This window comes from Staurois parvus, unplaced genomic scaffold (genome assembly GCF_062004578.1).
Source record: "Staurois parvus isolate SC_StPar_1 unplaced genomic scaffold, SC_StPar_1.0 ptg000340l, whole genome shotgun sequence".
Lineage (NCBI taxonomy): Eukaryota > Metazoa > Chordata > Amphibia > Anura > Ranidae > Staurois > Staurois parvus.
This window is the reverse complement of record NW_028318136.1, coordinates 4,757,670-4,774,869: the sequence shown is the minus strand read 5'-3', so window position 1 is coordinate 4,774,869 and position 17,200 is coordinate 4,757,670. Positions and strand designations below refer to the sequence as shown.

Below are 17,200 nucleotides of genomic sequence, written 5' to 3'. Positions count from 1 at the left end.
GTGTTCGTGCTTGCGTGGAACAGCATGTTGAGATGAAGTTTGTGATCGAAGGTATAAAACCCTCCAATATCTACAGACGACTTCAAGCACAGTACAGAGATGAGACACTCGGCCACAGTTAGGCATTTGAATGGTGTAAATGTTCCAAATTTGGCCATACATTCATCAGTGACAATCCTGGCTGTGGTGGTTCCCTGATCCTGGATAATTGATGCATAACCTGTCATGAAATTGCAAAAGAGACAAATATCTTTCTTTGGGAATGGTGAACACAATCATGACAAAGTTAAGCAGGATGTCCTGGGATGGTTCAGGCGTACTGACAAATCTGTTTGCCAAAGCTTTCCAGGCACTAGTTAAAAGCTAGCATAAGTGTATAAATGTAGCAGGGATACATAAATGTGTTCATTTATTACATAAACTCTAAAGCCCTGGTTTGACTTGAACGCCCCTCATATATAACCAGTCCACCAAAGTTGAGGAGTAAACTACAAGCAAAATTACAGGGATACTTTTTGTCAATGAGGTAGCAAAGGATAACTTTAAAGGCTACCTGCGCACAAAGAATAAGCCCTACCAAATCTATAAAAAAAACCCTAGAAGGATAAAGGCTCTGACAGTATACCAGAGAATTTACAAAGATCCTGCTTCCCAGTTTAATATAGTAGATCGTGATAGCAGAAAACCTCCTCCTAAAAAAAACAAAAACAAAACAAACACAGAAGTCCATGGAATTCTTACATTAAGCCAAAAAAAAAACATTTTAAAGTTTGAAGGCCCAACTAATGTGATTGTCACAGACCCTAGGGTCCAATTAAAGCACTCCATATTCCCAAAGCCCACCAAGAGATTATATCAGCACAGTTTAAAAATATGTTGGTCCAAGGGATTATTTAGTCCTCCAAGAGTTGGTCAAGCTCCATAGTCCTAATCCCCAGGAAAAATCATACTAGGCAGTTATGTAATGTTTTTTGAAAGTTAAATAAAGTCTCCAAGCTTAATAATCCAAGGCCCTGAATGGTGGAATTAAACAGATTAAAAGATTAGGTCTAGCTTTGTACTTCACCTCTCTCAATGTAACAAAGGATTACTGGCAGATTCCACTCTCAAAACAATCTTTAAAAAAGTAATCTGCTATGCTGGAGAGGTTCGCTTTCAGAGATATGTACAATGCCTCACCAAACTGTATTCTGTGGTATTTAATCAGAAAGCTTTGCTTTTTTTGCCATAGTTTTGGCAAAGAACCAAAATACCATTCTTATGTAATATGTGAAGGGGTGTAGACGTAGCTCACTATATATATATATATATAGGTGTATTGGTTGAGACTTCAGGCACAAAAAGGACAAGAACGTCACCATGTTCCCACTGATTATACTATTTTTCAGCATTTACCAAAATCAGGCTGCCAGTCTGGTAAGTTATATTTGTTATCCCCATTCACAGTGGGCACAAAGTGAGGCTAGATTGAGGTTTTAATTCTGAACACAAGGTTACAATCTGTCTGCAAATATAACATTATCTAAATCATTTTACCTTCCTTTCCAGTGAGACGTTAAGCTGGCCACAGATAGATCGAATGTGGCTCAGTTCAGCAGGAACTGGACAAGGTAGACCCACCTGTGAGCAGGCTGGTTGTGCTGAAGTTGATCTATTGACTGACTTCAGTACAACCAGCATGTCAGATTTTTTTTATGCGATCACAACCAGCTGCTATAGCCACCTGCAGTGATCATTCTGCTCTGCTGGCAGATTAGGCTCCCAGCCAGAAGAAAACAATGGCATTACAGGAGAGATTCCCCCATCCACAGAGTGGAGTTATTTTCTGTCCTTCAGCCTGTGATGAAAGGAAAAAAAGTTGCATAATGTATGGGCTGCTTTACCATCCAGTCAATGGTTCTGACAAGACAAAGTCAGGGTTCCACCACCCTAGGTATATCCTGGCAGCTTTTGAAGTGGGGCAGGAAGCATTATTGTACTTTTGATAACATCTGTTAGAAGTATGGAAGGGTGCCACTGTTGACTTTTCCTTTATGAAAATGCTAGTTTCCTAGATGTCAAGAAATGCTTCAATAGATTTAGCACTTTTGAAATCAATGATCTGGAACAAGTATGCAGATCAGGATCTGTGAGAATCATAATCTGCATGTTTTCTTCAGTCAGTTAGTCCCTAATAAAGTACAGAAGTAATTGGCTGAGCATAACAAGCACTTAATCTAGTATCCTCTCTGTATTTTATGAATTACAGGTTTCCTTTAAAAGGGACTTTTTCTGGGAATAATAATGCGGTTTCCAATCTTACAAAATGTTGGTGATCCCAAACATATGCAATTGTTTAAATATCTGCTCATCATTCCCATGTTTTCAATGTGACCTCCACAACATGCGTAAAATAATCCAGAGTGTTACTTGCTTGGTTTAATCGATATTTCATTTTAACGTTGAGCATAACAAATGATAAAAAGAAGCCCTATGAATATCAGGGTATCTTTTTAAAGTAAAAACAACTATAACCTTGTAATAGGATTCTAAAATTGAGCACCTTTTCAGGCAATATATTAGGAAGTCACTTTAAAGGACTGCACCCTTACTGATAAAAACAGGCTGCTGTTGGTGACTATTACTGACAATGTGAGTTTCCTGCCTCTCCTTGGCTCCAATGGTTTATGAGTCAATAACCAAGAGCAAGCTCACAGGAAGTCAGGAGAAAGTCAATACTTCTGATCTGAATACTTGTTCCAGGACAGTAACAAAAAGTAAAAAAAAAAAAAAAAAAAAGAAGAACACTTGATTAAGCAAAACATCCAGACAACTAGTATTTTCAGTAGGAGTGGTCAGGAATTGAAGTCTACTTATAGTCAGCACAAGTTTCCTTTAAACAGCATCTGTGAAGCAGACCCAAATTGTTTAGTCCTTATTCTAGAATCTAAACGTTTTTGTCCTTTAACAGATTCAGGACTCCACTGGATCTCTGGATGCATATGGGGTATGTCACTGCTCTGTCAAGTACCTAGATTCCACCTTCCCAGTAGATCAAATGGAGAGCTTGGAAATCGCAAACCGTAACCTGACCACAATTGTCAATGAAGAAATCACTAAGGTAGACAATGCATTTCAAATATCCATATTGTTGTGAATTTGTTGGTGACGACTAAAACATTTCTGCCACTTCTATGGCTTAATAAAAATGTTATATAAATTGTATTAATTAAAATGCAGTGTGTGAACATCAGTTGCAAACATAAATATACATATTTAGGATTTAACACTGTGGCACTTGCATATCCTTGAAACCACTCTGAGATCCACTTCGTCCAGTAGGCAACCTTTGGCAACTTCCAGATCTGGTCACTTCTCCACACTGTTTACATTCCAAATAGTAAAGCCATATACCACTGATCTTAATATAAATAAAAGTATTCTGTCAGCAATTACAGACACATTTCATCTACGTTCTTTCTTCGACACATTTTGCCTTCTACTATGGCTCAATTGTACAGCCATAGAGCGGGTGGACACGATCAACGGGGTGTGGCTTTTTGTGGCTACTTTGTATGTTCCAAGTGCTGTAAGGTCACAGTGAGAAACATACAAATCAGATCCAGTCAAAAGTGCCGTTTACATAGATATTCTGTATTCTCCCTATGTGCATTAACCCAGAAACATAGACAAAGTTTAATTGGGTTTTGACCAAACTGGCCATTGTATAGATGTGGATAATGGTGCTAGTAACTTTGTATAGTGCTATCTCCGCAGAAACAACTTGTATGTCTTCTATGGGCTTCCCTTTCTCTATCTCGCAGCCATGCACAGTGTATTTCTGCAGCAAATACACTCACACACACTTCTGCTCATTGTCTTCAATGACCAGTGTAGGAGAGGTTTTGTTTTGGAGTTTATTGTAGAACTGGGAATCATCGTAGGATACTCTAAATCAGAACTATTCCCACTGAGGACATCTAGCTGATCTCTTAGTTGAACACTTACAGTATGAAGTCTTGGCTGACAGTATATAGCAGACATCCTTGTCCAAGTAGTTTAGGAGTCAGTAAAGTCCCTTTTTCAGTAGGAGTAGGTACAGGGCTGAGCTCCTCAGGTATAAGCTAATTACGACAGACTGCTACAGCCCAAAAGGTAATGTAGCTGAGCAAAGTACTTTTGCAGTAGCAACACTCGGACAAGCTGTTCAGAACCCTAGCCAGTGTTCCCTTTTTTTAGACCCACGCTGACTATCAGGCACCAAGGAAGGTAGCAAGCACACAGTGTCTCCAAATTCTCCATTATCAGTAATCACAATCTCCAATTCCAATCTTCCAAGCAAACCCCACCAGTGATACCAGGCAGAGCTTTGGCAGTGTCAGGAATGGACTTGCCAATGGTGGTGGGACTCACCTGCCTTGTGGGCTGCAGTACCAAGGCTGGCCAGCGGGTGCTCTCAGCAGCCAGAATCTCACTCCTGCAATCAGGCCATCACCTGAAGCTGATTGCAGGACGTGTATTTAAGCAGGACCAGGCCTGTGATCAGTGCCTTGATGTATGTTTCCCATGAGCCCCTGTACCTTGTATCCCGTGTCCTGTTCCTCTGCCGATCTGATTTGTTGCCGACCCTGCCTGATCCTGACCTCTGCTGACTTCTCCTGCTTGATCCCTGGCTCATTTGACTACTCTCCTGGACATCCCTAATCTGATCTGAACTCCTGTTACCAACTCCGGCGAGCGACCTGACTACTCTTCTGCCTGCTGCTTAGTACCACGCTGACCTGCTGTTAGCGACCCGGCCCCTCAGCCCACGCTAACTACTCTGCCATCCATCCATCCTGCACGGATCCAGTCATCCCTGCTCACACCTTCTGCCTCTTCACATCAGGCTTCCTACCTGCATATACCTCTGGCAGATCCCTCTACCACGAGCAGGTGTACTCAGGGGCCGCGACCTGCTTCCTGTCTGCTCCAAGTCCATCCCCACCATCAGGGGCCCTGGTGAATAAGCTGGGACTTAGACTCCGCGCCCTGGGGAATCCTGTCCCGAAGACTGCTAGAGGTACCACCAGACGGTCGTTAACAGAACCATATGGCCAGCCTGACCATTCCACCTCTCCAGCCCTGACTACGCCTGTGTTCCTGCACATACTAAGATTAGTAGAAGGTTGGTTTGTTTACTGTGCGTTGTATATTTGGGTGGCTAATAATAAGTATATTGTTATTATATCATTTCTGAAGCCTGTTACTTCCCTGTGTCAGTCCACACACCTCTGGTCACACCCGGATCCTTGACAGGCAGACAACTCCCCTCCGTCAGCTTACTGTAGAAAAAGGGTTACTCTCTCTAACGTTAGGCCCTCAGGTCGACCCACCTGAGGCTGTATGGCAGCAAGTGCCAGGCGAGGCAGCCTCACTCCAGCCTGGCTGGTGCAATCCACTCCCAGGAAAGACACTAAACCCATCTCAGAATATAAATACCACTCCTAGCATTCAGTGGGACAACTCCCCCCTGCAATTTGCCAGGGCTGTATCCATATGAATGCTGTTCATTTGGCTAGCCCCTACCCATGTTCTGGTAGGCTCTCATAGCTTCCTGAAGGCAAGCAGAACTGAGACAAACTCCAACAGCACCAGAGCAGCATGAGCTGACCTAACTCATCAATCACAGCACTCCCTTAAGCAGAATACCACATTGAATTTACCTGACAGTCTCTCTGGTAAGCAAAGAAACACAGCTATGTTTAACACATCCTAGCACCTTACTAGGAGGATGCTACACTTTTGACCTTCTTTATGGGCAGAAGCTGATGGTAACAATATAGTGTTTCTTAAAACTACTGTGGAAAAAGGCAAAAGTCATACAAAAAAAAATGTAAATAAGTAAAATCTTTTTAAAGATCCACAACTATGAAAACACAGTGAATGCCCACATGAAGCAGTTGAAGGACCTAACCAGACGTGTCGAGGCAATGGAGAAAGGAGGTCCCTCTTACTCTGAGCTGGACTTTAAGCTCATCAAGCTGGAGTTTAAAGAGATGGAAAACACCATACACCAGCTGAGAACCTCATTAAATGGTTCAAATGTGATTGTGGAATCTCTCTACCTGGAGGTGAGAAAATGAAAGCTTAGAATATTTATAGTTTGGTTAATTTAATCTAACACAATTTCCTTCCTGAGGTCTAAGAGGTAATGATTTTTATATCAGGGAGCTGAACCTCAATCGATGTTCTCCGGTCTTCTTTAAAAGTTTGCAACTCCATCACACAAAGCATATACGTTTTTAATAAATACTGAACATTTTTAAGTTTAGAAAACATCTGTTTAGCTGAAATATAAATACTATTCTCTTTCTTAATCAGTTCATTTATTACTATTGTAGTCAAGTAAACATGAAATATTACATATTCATTTTTCACTTTCTACAGTTGTAGGCAGGTGAGAGAGCAGGTTCCCCTTTAAAGTGATAGTAAAGCCGTATATATTTGCAGTATGTTTTACCTACAGGTAAGTCTATAATAAGGCTTACCTGTAGGTACTTTAAATATTTCCAAAACATGCACCGTTTAGGAGATACTCACTTGTGCAGCCACTACTGAAGTCACCAGCGCATGCACTCTGAAGGAATGGCACAGGTATGCCGTTCTTTTAGAGTACTGTGCCGTAAGCACCGACTCCCGCGTGCATGTGCAGGATATACATCATTGCAACTCGGCCATTCAAAGGACCAGAGCCCACAAACCGGGAAGGAAGACTGGGTGAAGATGGAAGCCCTGTCAGCGTTGACAGTGCACCGATGGAAGACTTCATTTTAAGGTAAGTTTCACAGAATATGCTAGTATGCAATGCATACTAACACATTATAGCATTACTTTTCAAGGAAAACAGGGTTTTTTAGCTTCAAATTTACTACCACTTTAAGGTGCCTCCTCACCCTGGTAAAAGGCTGGGATCCTAGAAAGAGGCAGGATCTATCTGCTATGCTCCTGCTCCCCCCCCTTCCTGGAGGAGGGCAGGGTGCCCTGGGTTCCCTCATGCTAGACCCAGGAGGGCAGTGACAGTGGGTCGGTGCAGGCTCAGGAGGGGGCTTTGAAAGTTGGCCTACCACTTGCTTTCTCCCCTCCCTATCCCAGGACAAGTGGCAGGCCTGCAGAGAGTGGCAGCCACTAGCAGGGCCTGGAACCAAGAGTCTGTTTTGCTATTGGTACTGTGTTGAGGTCTACAACCCATTGAAGCCATGTTAATTGAGGCTTTCAAGTAAAGCCCTTGACCACATCCAGCCTTGTGGTACCTTTATTCGGTCAGAATACCTCTCTGAAGAAAGGGAGAATGATTCCTACTGATGTACCCTGATTATCAGGCCTGGGAAAAGTAGGCCAGCATTTGGAAGCCCTGGTAGTGAGGGGACAAAGCCATACTGCCAGAAGAGTGGACAGGGGGCCGATCTCTGCCCACCACCCAGACATTGGGAGGAGTCGTGGGCAAAGTATCGTATCGTATTGCCCTGAAGGTCAGTTCACATTGAGGGTCTTCTCAGTTGCTCGTATGGCCATGTGCAAGGCAACCTATCACCGAACACATTTTAAGCTAGAAGCTATTAGTTTACGGTTTGTTCCAGAGCTTAAAGTGGTATTACAGCCTAATTTTTTTCTAAAACAAACATTGTATACATACCTGCTCCATGCAATTGTTTTGCACAGAGCAGCCCTGATTCTCTTCTCGGGTCCCGCTGCAGCGCTCTTCCCCCTTAAGCAGTACCCCCCAGAGCAAGCAGCTTGCTCTGGGGGCACTGGTGCATGCTTGCTCCTGAGCCGTGGCTCTATGCATCCATAAGACACAGAGCCATGGCTCCCCCCCACCCACTCTCATTCAATGAGGGGGGGAGGGCCCTTGTAGAGCAGAGTCTCTTGCAAATATTGCTGGATCAGAGAGGGCTCAGGCAAGGATTGGGGGGGGGGGGGGGGGCTGCTGCATACATAAAGTTTTTTTTTTATCTTCATGCATAGAATTCATGAAGGTAAAAAACCTTCAGCCGTTAATATCACTTTAATAGTTCAAAGTGAAATCTGAGTTTGAGAGAAGCTGCCTGATTGCAAACCGATTTGATGAAGCTGTGCTTAAAAAAAAAAAAAAAAAAAAAAAAATGCTCTGGGACACCAAACCTATAGTTACGCTCTGCATTCATTATTTTCAAAATAGAGATTTTATATAAAATAGAAGAAAAGTGTAAATATAACTGGCACAAAAAACAATATAATTTCTCTTTTAAGTAATCACAAAATATAACCATGAAGTTAAACAGATCCAAAGAAGATCCAAGCCCCTTCTTTTTTCCACAGATCCACAACATTTCCAGCATGGTCAGCCAGCTTGAAGTCTACGATACAAACAATGTTCTAGTAATCAGACAAAAGATTTCAGACTTACAGAAACAGCTGGAAGAGTGTCAGCAGAACGACGTTTCACCAAATCTAGATTCCTTTTCTCCAACAAACTATGGTAGGTCACAAATTTGTCTACTGATCAGTAGATTACAGCAATGCTGCTTTAAAAGGTAAACTTCACCTTTAGAACATGTTGTTACACCCCTATTTAGGGTAACATGTACCATGTTCTATCATATCTCCCCCAACTGTGACAGAGTGTAGGGGTTCCTTTCCCCACATCTGTTGTCAAATTTAAAATTGGGGAGCTGTGCAATGTTCCACCCATACAGCCACGTCATTCATTCACAGAGAACTGTGAATGAGTTAACTACAAGTCCTGTCTGCCACCGCAGCAGACAGCTTGTATTTCTCAATGGTTTGCTCTGATCAGCTCATTTGTAGTCCATTGACATTTTCTCCAGCTTTCTGACTGAAAGCACATATGGATGTATGGACAGAAAGCTGGAGGAAGTGTCTGCAGGATCCTGACATTGCATCCGCAATCCACTGATCACGGGTACGCTTCCTGTAGTAAAAAGTAATAAATGCACATTTAATTTTCTGCAAAAATGTGTGCATTTGTTATTTTTTCTTTAAAGACAAACCTAGACACTGGGGTTGATTTACTAGAGGCAAATAGGCTGTTTATTTTGAAAGAGAATTTGCATTTAGCTTGGTGCATGGGATAAATATCCACTTTGCAACTCCCGGGGGTTAGTGTTACATATGTGATTGGGTATTGTTTGCAAAGATGTTGGGTCCCCCTATTATTATTATACAGGGTTTATATAGCGCCAACAGTTTACGCAGTGCTTTATAACTTAAGGGCAGACAGTACAATTACAATACAAATGAATACAGGAGGATTCAGAGAGCTCTGCTCATTAGAGCTTACAATCCAAGAATAGTCCTGCACAGCCAAGCAACACACATTTTCACACAGACTTGCATCCAAAAGTCAGAGATCAGTCCTTGAGCTTTGTTTTTGTGAATTTTATTAGGGGGATTTGAACTGGGATAGGGTTAAGGCTGTACAGGATGCCCAATGTAACCAATAAACTGAAGACAACTTCTTGGAACGATTTACAAGCCTCCACTGCAGCACAGTCCCTGTTGGAGAGCAAGCCAGCATCTCCTAGTGTAGCACCCTAAACCCTAGATAAACTCTTCTTCTTTTACCCAGCTGTCTGGAGGTATCCCTGAGAAGGGGATCTCGTGCCTGTCACTTTAGACAGTCCAGTAGGTGGCAAATCATGTTTCTCCACCAGAGTGCTCCTTACCCTATCTGGCCCAGGAGGTGCAGGTCTACCACCTTGGTCCTTTACCTGTGTGGCTGGTGGGTTGGTGGCTGTTAACAGGCCTTCTAGCTGGGTCGCTCCTACCCTGCTACACAGGCGGTCCTCTCTCAGCGGGTCAGTGAGGGTCTGAGTTTTTGCTCTTTCCAGCTCCACTGCATGTAGGGGAGTCCATCTCTCCATCTAGGCCTCCTCCCAGGCTCCTGCCTTCAGCCTCACATCTTCCTCTCTGTCTTCCACCCGAACTCTCCTGCAGCTGAGCAGGCTAAATCACATTTGAGGGTTGTACGGGCCCCTTGCCAAGTTTTCTGTTGGGGATTGGCCTGGCTCTCTCAAAAGTGCAGATCAGCCACTCCTCAGATCCACCCACTGCTTCTAGACCTTTCTTCAAAGTTCTAGGTCAGGGGGAAATTCCAGAGGGCTGATCTGCAGAGCCTTTCAGCTCTGACCAAAATTTGACCCCTGCTTGCTGTCACCATCAGGCTGCTACTCAGTCTTCCTAGCTAACAATCAGGGTCTTAGCGCCTCCTAGCTGCCTAGAAATGTGCTACACATACAAGGAAATTAAAAAAAAAAAAAAAAAAGAAATCTGGACCTTGCTGCTTTTTCTGTCTGAACTGTGGATAGATATAAATGTGTGCATGTATGTGTGAGGGCGTGGGGGGGAGAAGAGTTATTAGGAGACACTTTCATTTTATCTTGAGTGGGAAAGTGACAGTGGTTCTTTAAAGCAAAACCTCACCCAAAAGAAGAAGTGCTGCTTTTCTGCCTCTTCCCCGCTCCTCTATCACTTTTAGTCACAATTTGTTTTGGGAGGGGGAGCAGGTACCTGTCAAGCTTGAATGCAACCCCCCACAACCCCCTTGCCACACATCACAGGTCTTAGAAAGTTGCCGAACCATTCAAAAAGTGCAGAGTCGCTCGCTCATGCACAGTCAGAATCTGGCTTGTTATTTTTTTTTTATGGTAATGTATTTTTAATAATGTGCGGTTTCTGTACTAAAGTTATCATTTATGGTACCACAACCATATCCATTGAATAATATGTCCATACTTTAAATCACTACCCTTCAACATTCAGTGGAATTGTTACAACATATACAGTTGCAAGAAAGTATGTGAACCCCTTGGGATTACGTGGAGTTTTGCATGAACTGGGCATAAAATGTGCTCTGAACGTCATCTAAGTCACAACAATAGAAGAACACAGTCTGCTGAACATAATATTACACAAACATTAGATGTTGCCATGGTTTAATTGCACATAACATGTAAACATTCACAGTGCAGGGAGGAAAAAGTATGTGAACCTTTGGACTTAATAACTGGTTGACCCTCCTTTGGCAGCAATAACCTCAACAAAACGTTTCCTGTAGTTGCAGATCAGACCTGCACAATGATCTGGAGTAATTTTGGACCACTCCTCTGCTCAAAACGGTTTCAGTGTAGCAATATTCTTGGGATGTCTGGTGTGAATCGCTCTCTTAAGGTCATGCCACAGCATTTCCATCGGGTTGAGGTCAGGACTCTGACAGGGCCACTCCAGAAGGCGTATTCTGTGCTGTTGCAGCCATTGTTTTGTTGAATTACTTGTATGCTTTGGGTCATTGTCCTGTTGCATCACCCATCCTCTGCGGAGCTTCAGTTGATGGACAGATGGTCGTACATTTTCCTGCAAAATGTCTTGATAAACTCATTTTCCCATCAATGACAACAATTCGTCCAGGTCCTGAGGCAGCAAAGCAGCCCCAAACCATGATGCTCCCTCCGCCATGTTTTACAGTGGGCATGAGGTTTTGATGTTGGTGTGCTGTGCCTTTTTTTCTCCACACATAGTGGAGTGTGATCTTCCCAAACAACTCAATCTTGGTTTCATCTGTCCACGGTATATTTTGCCAGTAGTGCTGTGGAACATCCAGGTGCTCTTTTACAAACTTCAAAACGTGCTGCAATATTCTTTTTGGAAAGCAATGGCTTCCTCTGTGGTGTCCTCCCATGTACTCCATTCTTGTTTAATAATTTCCTTATTGTAGATGTGTCAACAAAAATGTTAGCATATGCCAGAGATTTCTGTAGGTCTTTAGCTGACACTCTGGGATTCTTCTTTACCTCATGCAGCATTCTGCGCTGTGCTCTTGCAGTCATATTTACAGGACGACCACGCCTAGGGAACGTAGCAGCAGTGCTAAACTTTCTCCATTTGTAGATAGTCTGTCTTACCGTGGACACATGAACATCAAGGCTTTTGGAGATACTTTTGTAACCCGTTCCAGCTTCATGCAAGTCAACAATTCTTGATCGTAGGTCTTCTGAGAGCTCTCTTCTGCGAGGCATGGTTCACATCAGACAGTGCTTCTTGAAACCAGTAAACCCAAAACAGGTGTGTGTTTTTTAAGGGCAGGACAGCTGTCAGTAACACATCCAATATCATCACACTGATTGGAGTCAAGGTTGGCTCACTCCTGGCTCCAATTAGCTCTGGGAGAAGTCATTAAGCTAGGGCCTCACATACTTTTTCCTCCCTGCACTGTGAATGTTTACATGTTATGTGCAATTAAACCATGGCAGCATCTAATGTTTGTGTAGTATTATGTTCAGCAGACTGTGTTCTTCTATTGTTGTGACTTAGATGACGTTCAGAGCACATTTTATGCCCAAGTCATGCAATACTCCACGTAATCCCAAGGGGTTCACATACCTTTTCTTGCAACTGTAAAATGCACAGGCGTTTGTCCTACAGCTAACATTGAGATTGTGGAATGGTTACACGTTTTGCAGATCTTTTCTAGACGTCCATCTCTCCATAGGGATGGTGGACCTTGAGAGGCTATATGCAGCAAAGTGGTGACCTCTTGTTGTGGATTACAGCAGGTCCCTTAAAAAGATTTATTATTTGCTTATTATGCTGAAAAGGATATAAAGTATAGGAGGTGTGTGTCTGGTGAAGCAAAATTTAATGTACTGGATATCATCCATATGCAACCCTTATATATACACTAACTCTGGATCAAATTAAATGATTATGTGGTATGTATAGAGTTCCTGTTGGAAGGGCATGGTCCACCTAGCTTGTGCATGTCCCCCGAAATCCCTCCAGGTGGCCTGAGGTACCTATGTTAAATACTGAACATGTATACTAAGTTATGTTTACTATATGTCATGCTATCATAGAGAGGAAGCAGTAAAGATCTGTGAAACGTGTAACCATCCCACAATCCGAGTATCAATGTCACCTGTAATACTAAATCTGTGTACTTTATATGTTCTAACAATTCCACTGACCCTTCATACAGTATATGGTTGTGGTACCAGAAATGATAAATTTTTTAAATAGATATATATATATATATATATATATATATATAGTGATTCCTGTACAATTTATGGAGTTGTAAATCAAAATAATGATAGTTTTCGAAATTTTGATATAAAGGATTTTGTTATATATGGCATAACCATGACAAATCCTGGTTTGGATTAGAATAGCATTTATCAGAAAGAAAGGATCATGCATGTAAGACCAAAGACTTTTAAAGATTTAGACACCTGAATAAAAGTTCACTTTGCTAGAAGGGCTTGTCCACAGAAATCTAAGAATTTTGGTTTAGGTAGATTCTGGTTAAATTTCCTGAGCAATCTTGGTATTCCGTACTCATTTTCAGGCTTTAGGCATACTAAACTTTTAGGCTGCAAAGTGTAGTGGGTAGCATGGTAAAATAGGATTAGATTTCTCATTTACAATTAAAAGTTTTGGAACTAACACCTACTTACTCCCATTCTTTTATATTAGAAAATACTCCATTTATATTTTAAAATTTCTTTTCATTTTGCACAGGTACTTGTGACCATGGACGAATTGCAAGTATTAGTAAACCACATGTAGTACAGCGGAATTTGAATGGTGGAAGCAACAAATGGGGCGGTTGGGGAAAAGACTCACTATTTGGAACTAATCATAACACTGCTTGGGTTGCCCCACTAAGTACTGATGGCCGTTCACTGAGTTATGTCTACACTTATCCTTCTTATAATGACCTCTTGCTCTACGCAAATACTGTATCAAAAAGCCTTGGCAATGCTGGGCAAGGTGGTGGAATGATTATGTACAACAACACAATGTATTATAATTGCATATCTTCAAATATTCTCTGCAAGTATGACATGAAAACTAACAAACTAGAGCGAAAGGCACTGAATGATGCCGCCTACAACAATTACTTCTCTTATGCATCCACACCTTGGCAGGAAATTGACCTTGCAGGTGACGAACAAGGTCTTTGGGTCATTTATGCTTCCGAAAAAAAAAGCGGGGACATGCTTATTGGTAAACTTAATGCTACCACATTGGAAGTAATGCAAACTTGGTCCACTTCCATCCCCAAACCGGGTGTCACCAATGCTTTTATGGTCTGTGGGGTTTTGTATGCTACAAGAATCGCCAGAACAAAAACAGAGGAAATATTTTACATGTATGATACTACAACTGGTAAGGAGGAGAATCTAAGTATCCCCTTTGAGAAGACAATGGATACAATTCATAGTATGTCCTACAACCCAAATGACCACAAGCTGTATATGTACATTGACGGATTCCTGTTCACCTATGATCTTACTTTCTTTCCAAAAAAAGAGGTAAACGTTTAAATTATCTGAACCAATCTTCCATAATATTGATTCATATGACTATCCTAAAAAAGTAATCTCATGGAGAGCTACCCAATTAAATAATAATAAACAGCAAAATGCAATATGTGATAGCAACCCAACATATAAATTATATTACTCTTCTAGCTTCTTTAAAATGGATAAAAAAGTTTATTATGACTGATTGATTTTGGCTCCAGCTTTGGTGTACATTCCAGAGTTTTATGAATCAGTGTTACAGGGCCAAGCCTACCAAATGGAAAAAGAAATGAGATCCCACACTTAGTAATTAGGAGCCCCAGGCTTTTAAAAACATACACAGCCCATAGCATTTTGTGGGTACCTTCCTTTTCTTCAGTTTTTTGGGGTTTTATATAAATGCAAATTGACATCAAAAATAGGATTTAGTGCCATATTTCTAATTCACCAAGTACCCAGCAGGAGCAGAAATAGAAAAAAAAAAAAAAAACCACCACACCAAAAAGACTCAGTCCACCAAGTTATAATGCTGTGCATGCCAGATATTTGTTTAATTTCATTCCGGATGCATTCATTCATTGAAGAATTCATCATATTAGTTATGTTGAACAGATTCGTTTTCAGGATTCTTTTCATATCTTTGGCATTTGATCTTTATATCCGATGGTACGGGTGGATTTAAAACAGTTTCTAGTTTTTTTAGAAGACTGCTATATATTTTGGGTGGATTCGATAATCATATATTGAAACTATTTGGAAGGGTTCAATATTTTCAGATGCAACAGAAAAACGATGCACAAGTCGGCAGCCCTGACTTATTCAAACCTAAGAATTGCATTAGATTGTGGAACGGAATTTACTGACTCACAATTACAAATTAAATCACAAAACGTACCTGAATCCGAATTATCGAACAAATTTGAAAATCAAATTAATTTCCCAATGGACCTGAACTATCATCACATCACACAACATTAACAAATGCATACTTTTTGTTTCATTCACATAATTTCTGTGCACTAAATGGAAAATTGTATAGGCCACTAAGGCTCTGTATGGGGTTCTAGGCCTATGCCCACTGCTGAAAGTGCCAGCTGGGAAAAAAAAAAGCTTGGCTCCACTCCAAAACATCAACGTCTAATAGGAGGAATATCCCATAAGCCACACATCAAACGCAGACCCACTATGAGAGACTGTGGTAACCTCAGGCTGGGCTCCGACCAGGCCATGTCCCCCATGTGTTTTGCTGGGCCCCTAGGAGCTTAATCAGGAGGCTGTGCGTTTTATGGGATAATGCTCCTACTACACAGTCATTCGTTTCATTAGAACATTTTTTGGATTTATCGATCTTTGTCACCATGTCTATGCAGAGATTTGTATACATCCAAATCTCCAAAAGTCCAATTTTTGTCCGAAAATTGATTCGTTATGAAACAAAATGCACGTTTATAATGCTGTGTTACTCTAGGCATAATCAAAAATTATGTATAAGAAGCAGTCTGGCACTAGCAACACCGCAGGTTTTGTTTTCTCAAGTTCCTTCTGTATACCTTTATTACCTGTTGAGCCTGCCATTAGATCCCTTATTTTTTTTCCACTTTCTGTAATAGAATGACAACACTGCTCATTCTGAGGTGAAATCACATAGTAGCGTTGTCAACCTATGGACAGGGTAGAATTAGAGGCATATGTAGTCATGTACACAACAAACTAATCAAATCCTAACTACAGCTTATGTTTTTTTTTTTAAACAGCCACAGGTTTTACTTTTGGAATAAAGGTTTAGAAATATGTAAATAAAAGCTAACTGTTGAAACCACTCACCAGTGTGAAATGGTTTGTCCCAACATTGTACTTGCCACTGTTGCTGAGCAGCATAACCTGTTATAGAACGTGGAAAAATACCATTCCACAAGGCCGCTGAATATTTTCAGTGCAAAAAATAAATAAAAAAAAAAAAAGTGTTGTGACCCTGTTAAAGGAAGTGGAAAAAAAAAAAAAAATGGATCTACTGGCAGACTCAAAAGTTAATAAAACTAGTTTACGGGAGGGCCTCAGAAAAAAAAAAAATTAACACTAGTGACACACTGCATCATATAGGTCATTTTTTTGAGTTTTACAGTAACCATAATCATCATTTTTAGCTCTCGGCTATAAATGCTGAAAATAGTCAGAGCACATACCCTCATTAATAAATACTGTAGATTACCCTCATTAATAAATACTGTAGATTAATCAGTTCTTATAATGCAATTTTAAACAAAACATATATTTGTATTTGATTTATTTTTTAATTCCTTCTTACACCTTTCTATGGCTTTAAGATATAAAATAAATGAGCATTAAAAAAAAAAAAAATAGTTGTCATTCTTGTAGAGTACAAATTGTCTTTCAGTTACTTCATTGTTTACTCAAAATGCCCATGCAGTGCAGTCCAGTCAGATTTGATATATAATATTGTGCTAACAAGCTTGGTTTATTCACATTGTCTTAGAAAGTATATTTGAATGTCATCTCAAATTGTTTATAGTTTATGGATTAGGTTTCATTCACAAACAAAAGCAAATGAAAAAAACCCTTTAAAAATATACCATTTAGATCAGCGTTTCTCAATGTTTGGGTTCCCCCTGGGTGTTGCAAGCACGGGACCCAGTTTGCCCCAGATCAGCGCCATGAGTTGCCATGGCGCAGGTTGCCAACAGCATAACATCCAGAAATGTTCCAGGGTCTGGAGGCACAGCACAATTCCTTGCTATAGGAAGGGTATATTGTTTACATAACACGGCTGTGCACATCAGAGTAATATTTCTCTCTAGAAATTGTGTAAAGAGTCTTCTCTATCCCTACTAGTCAGACAATTGAGGATCAGTTGGACA

General features: G+C 41.0%; 1 protein-coding gene across 1 annotated transcript; it reads left to right on the top strand.

Moving 5' to 3' along the window:
* The first annotated feature begins 1,359 nt into the window (after positions 1-1,359).
* Positions 1,360-14,345, top strand: LOC149456971 (olfactomedin-4-like). Its single transcript, XM_089684218.1, has 5 exons — positions 1,360-1,416; positions 2,951-3,100; positions 5,880-6,092; positions 8,320-8,479; positions 13,537-14,345. Exons 1-5 carry the CDS (start codon positions 1,360-1,362, stop codon positions 14,343-14,345), a joined length of 1,389 nt encoding a protein of 462 aa, XP_089540344.1.
* The last annotated feature ends 2,855 nt before the right edge of the window (positions 14,346-17,200 follow it).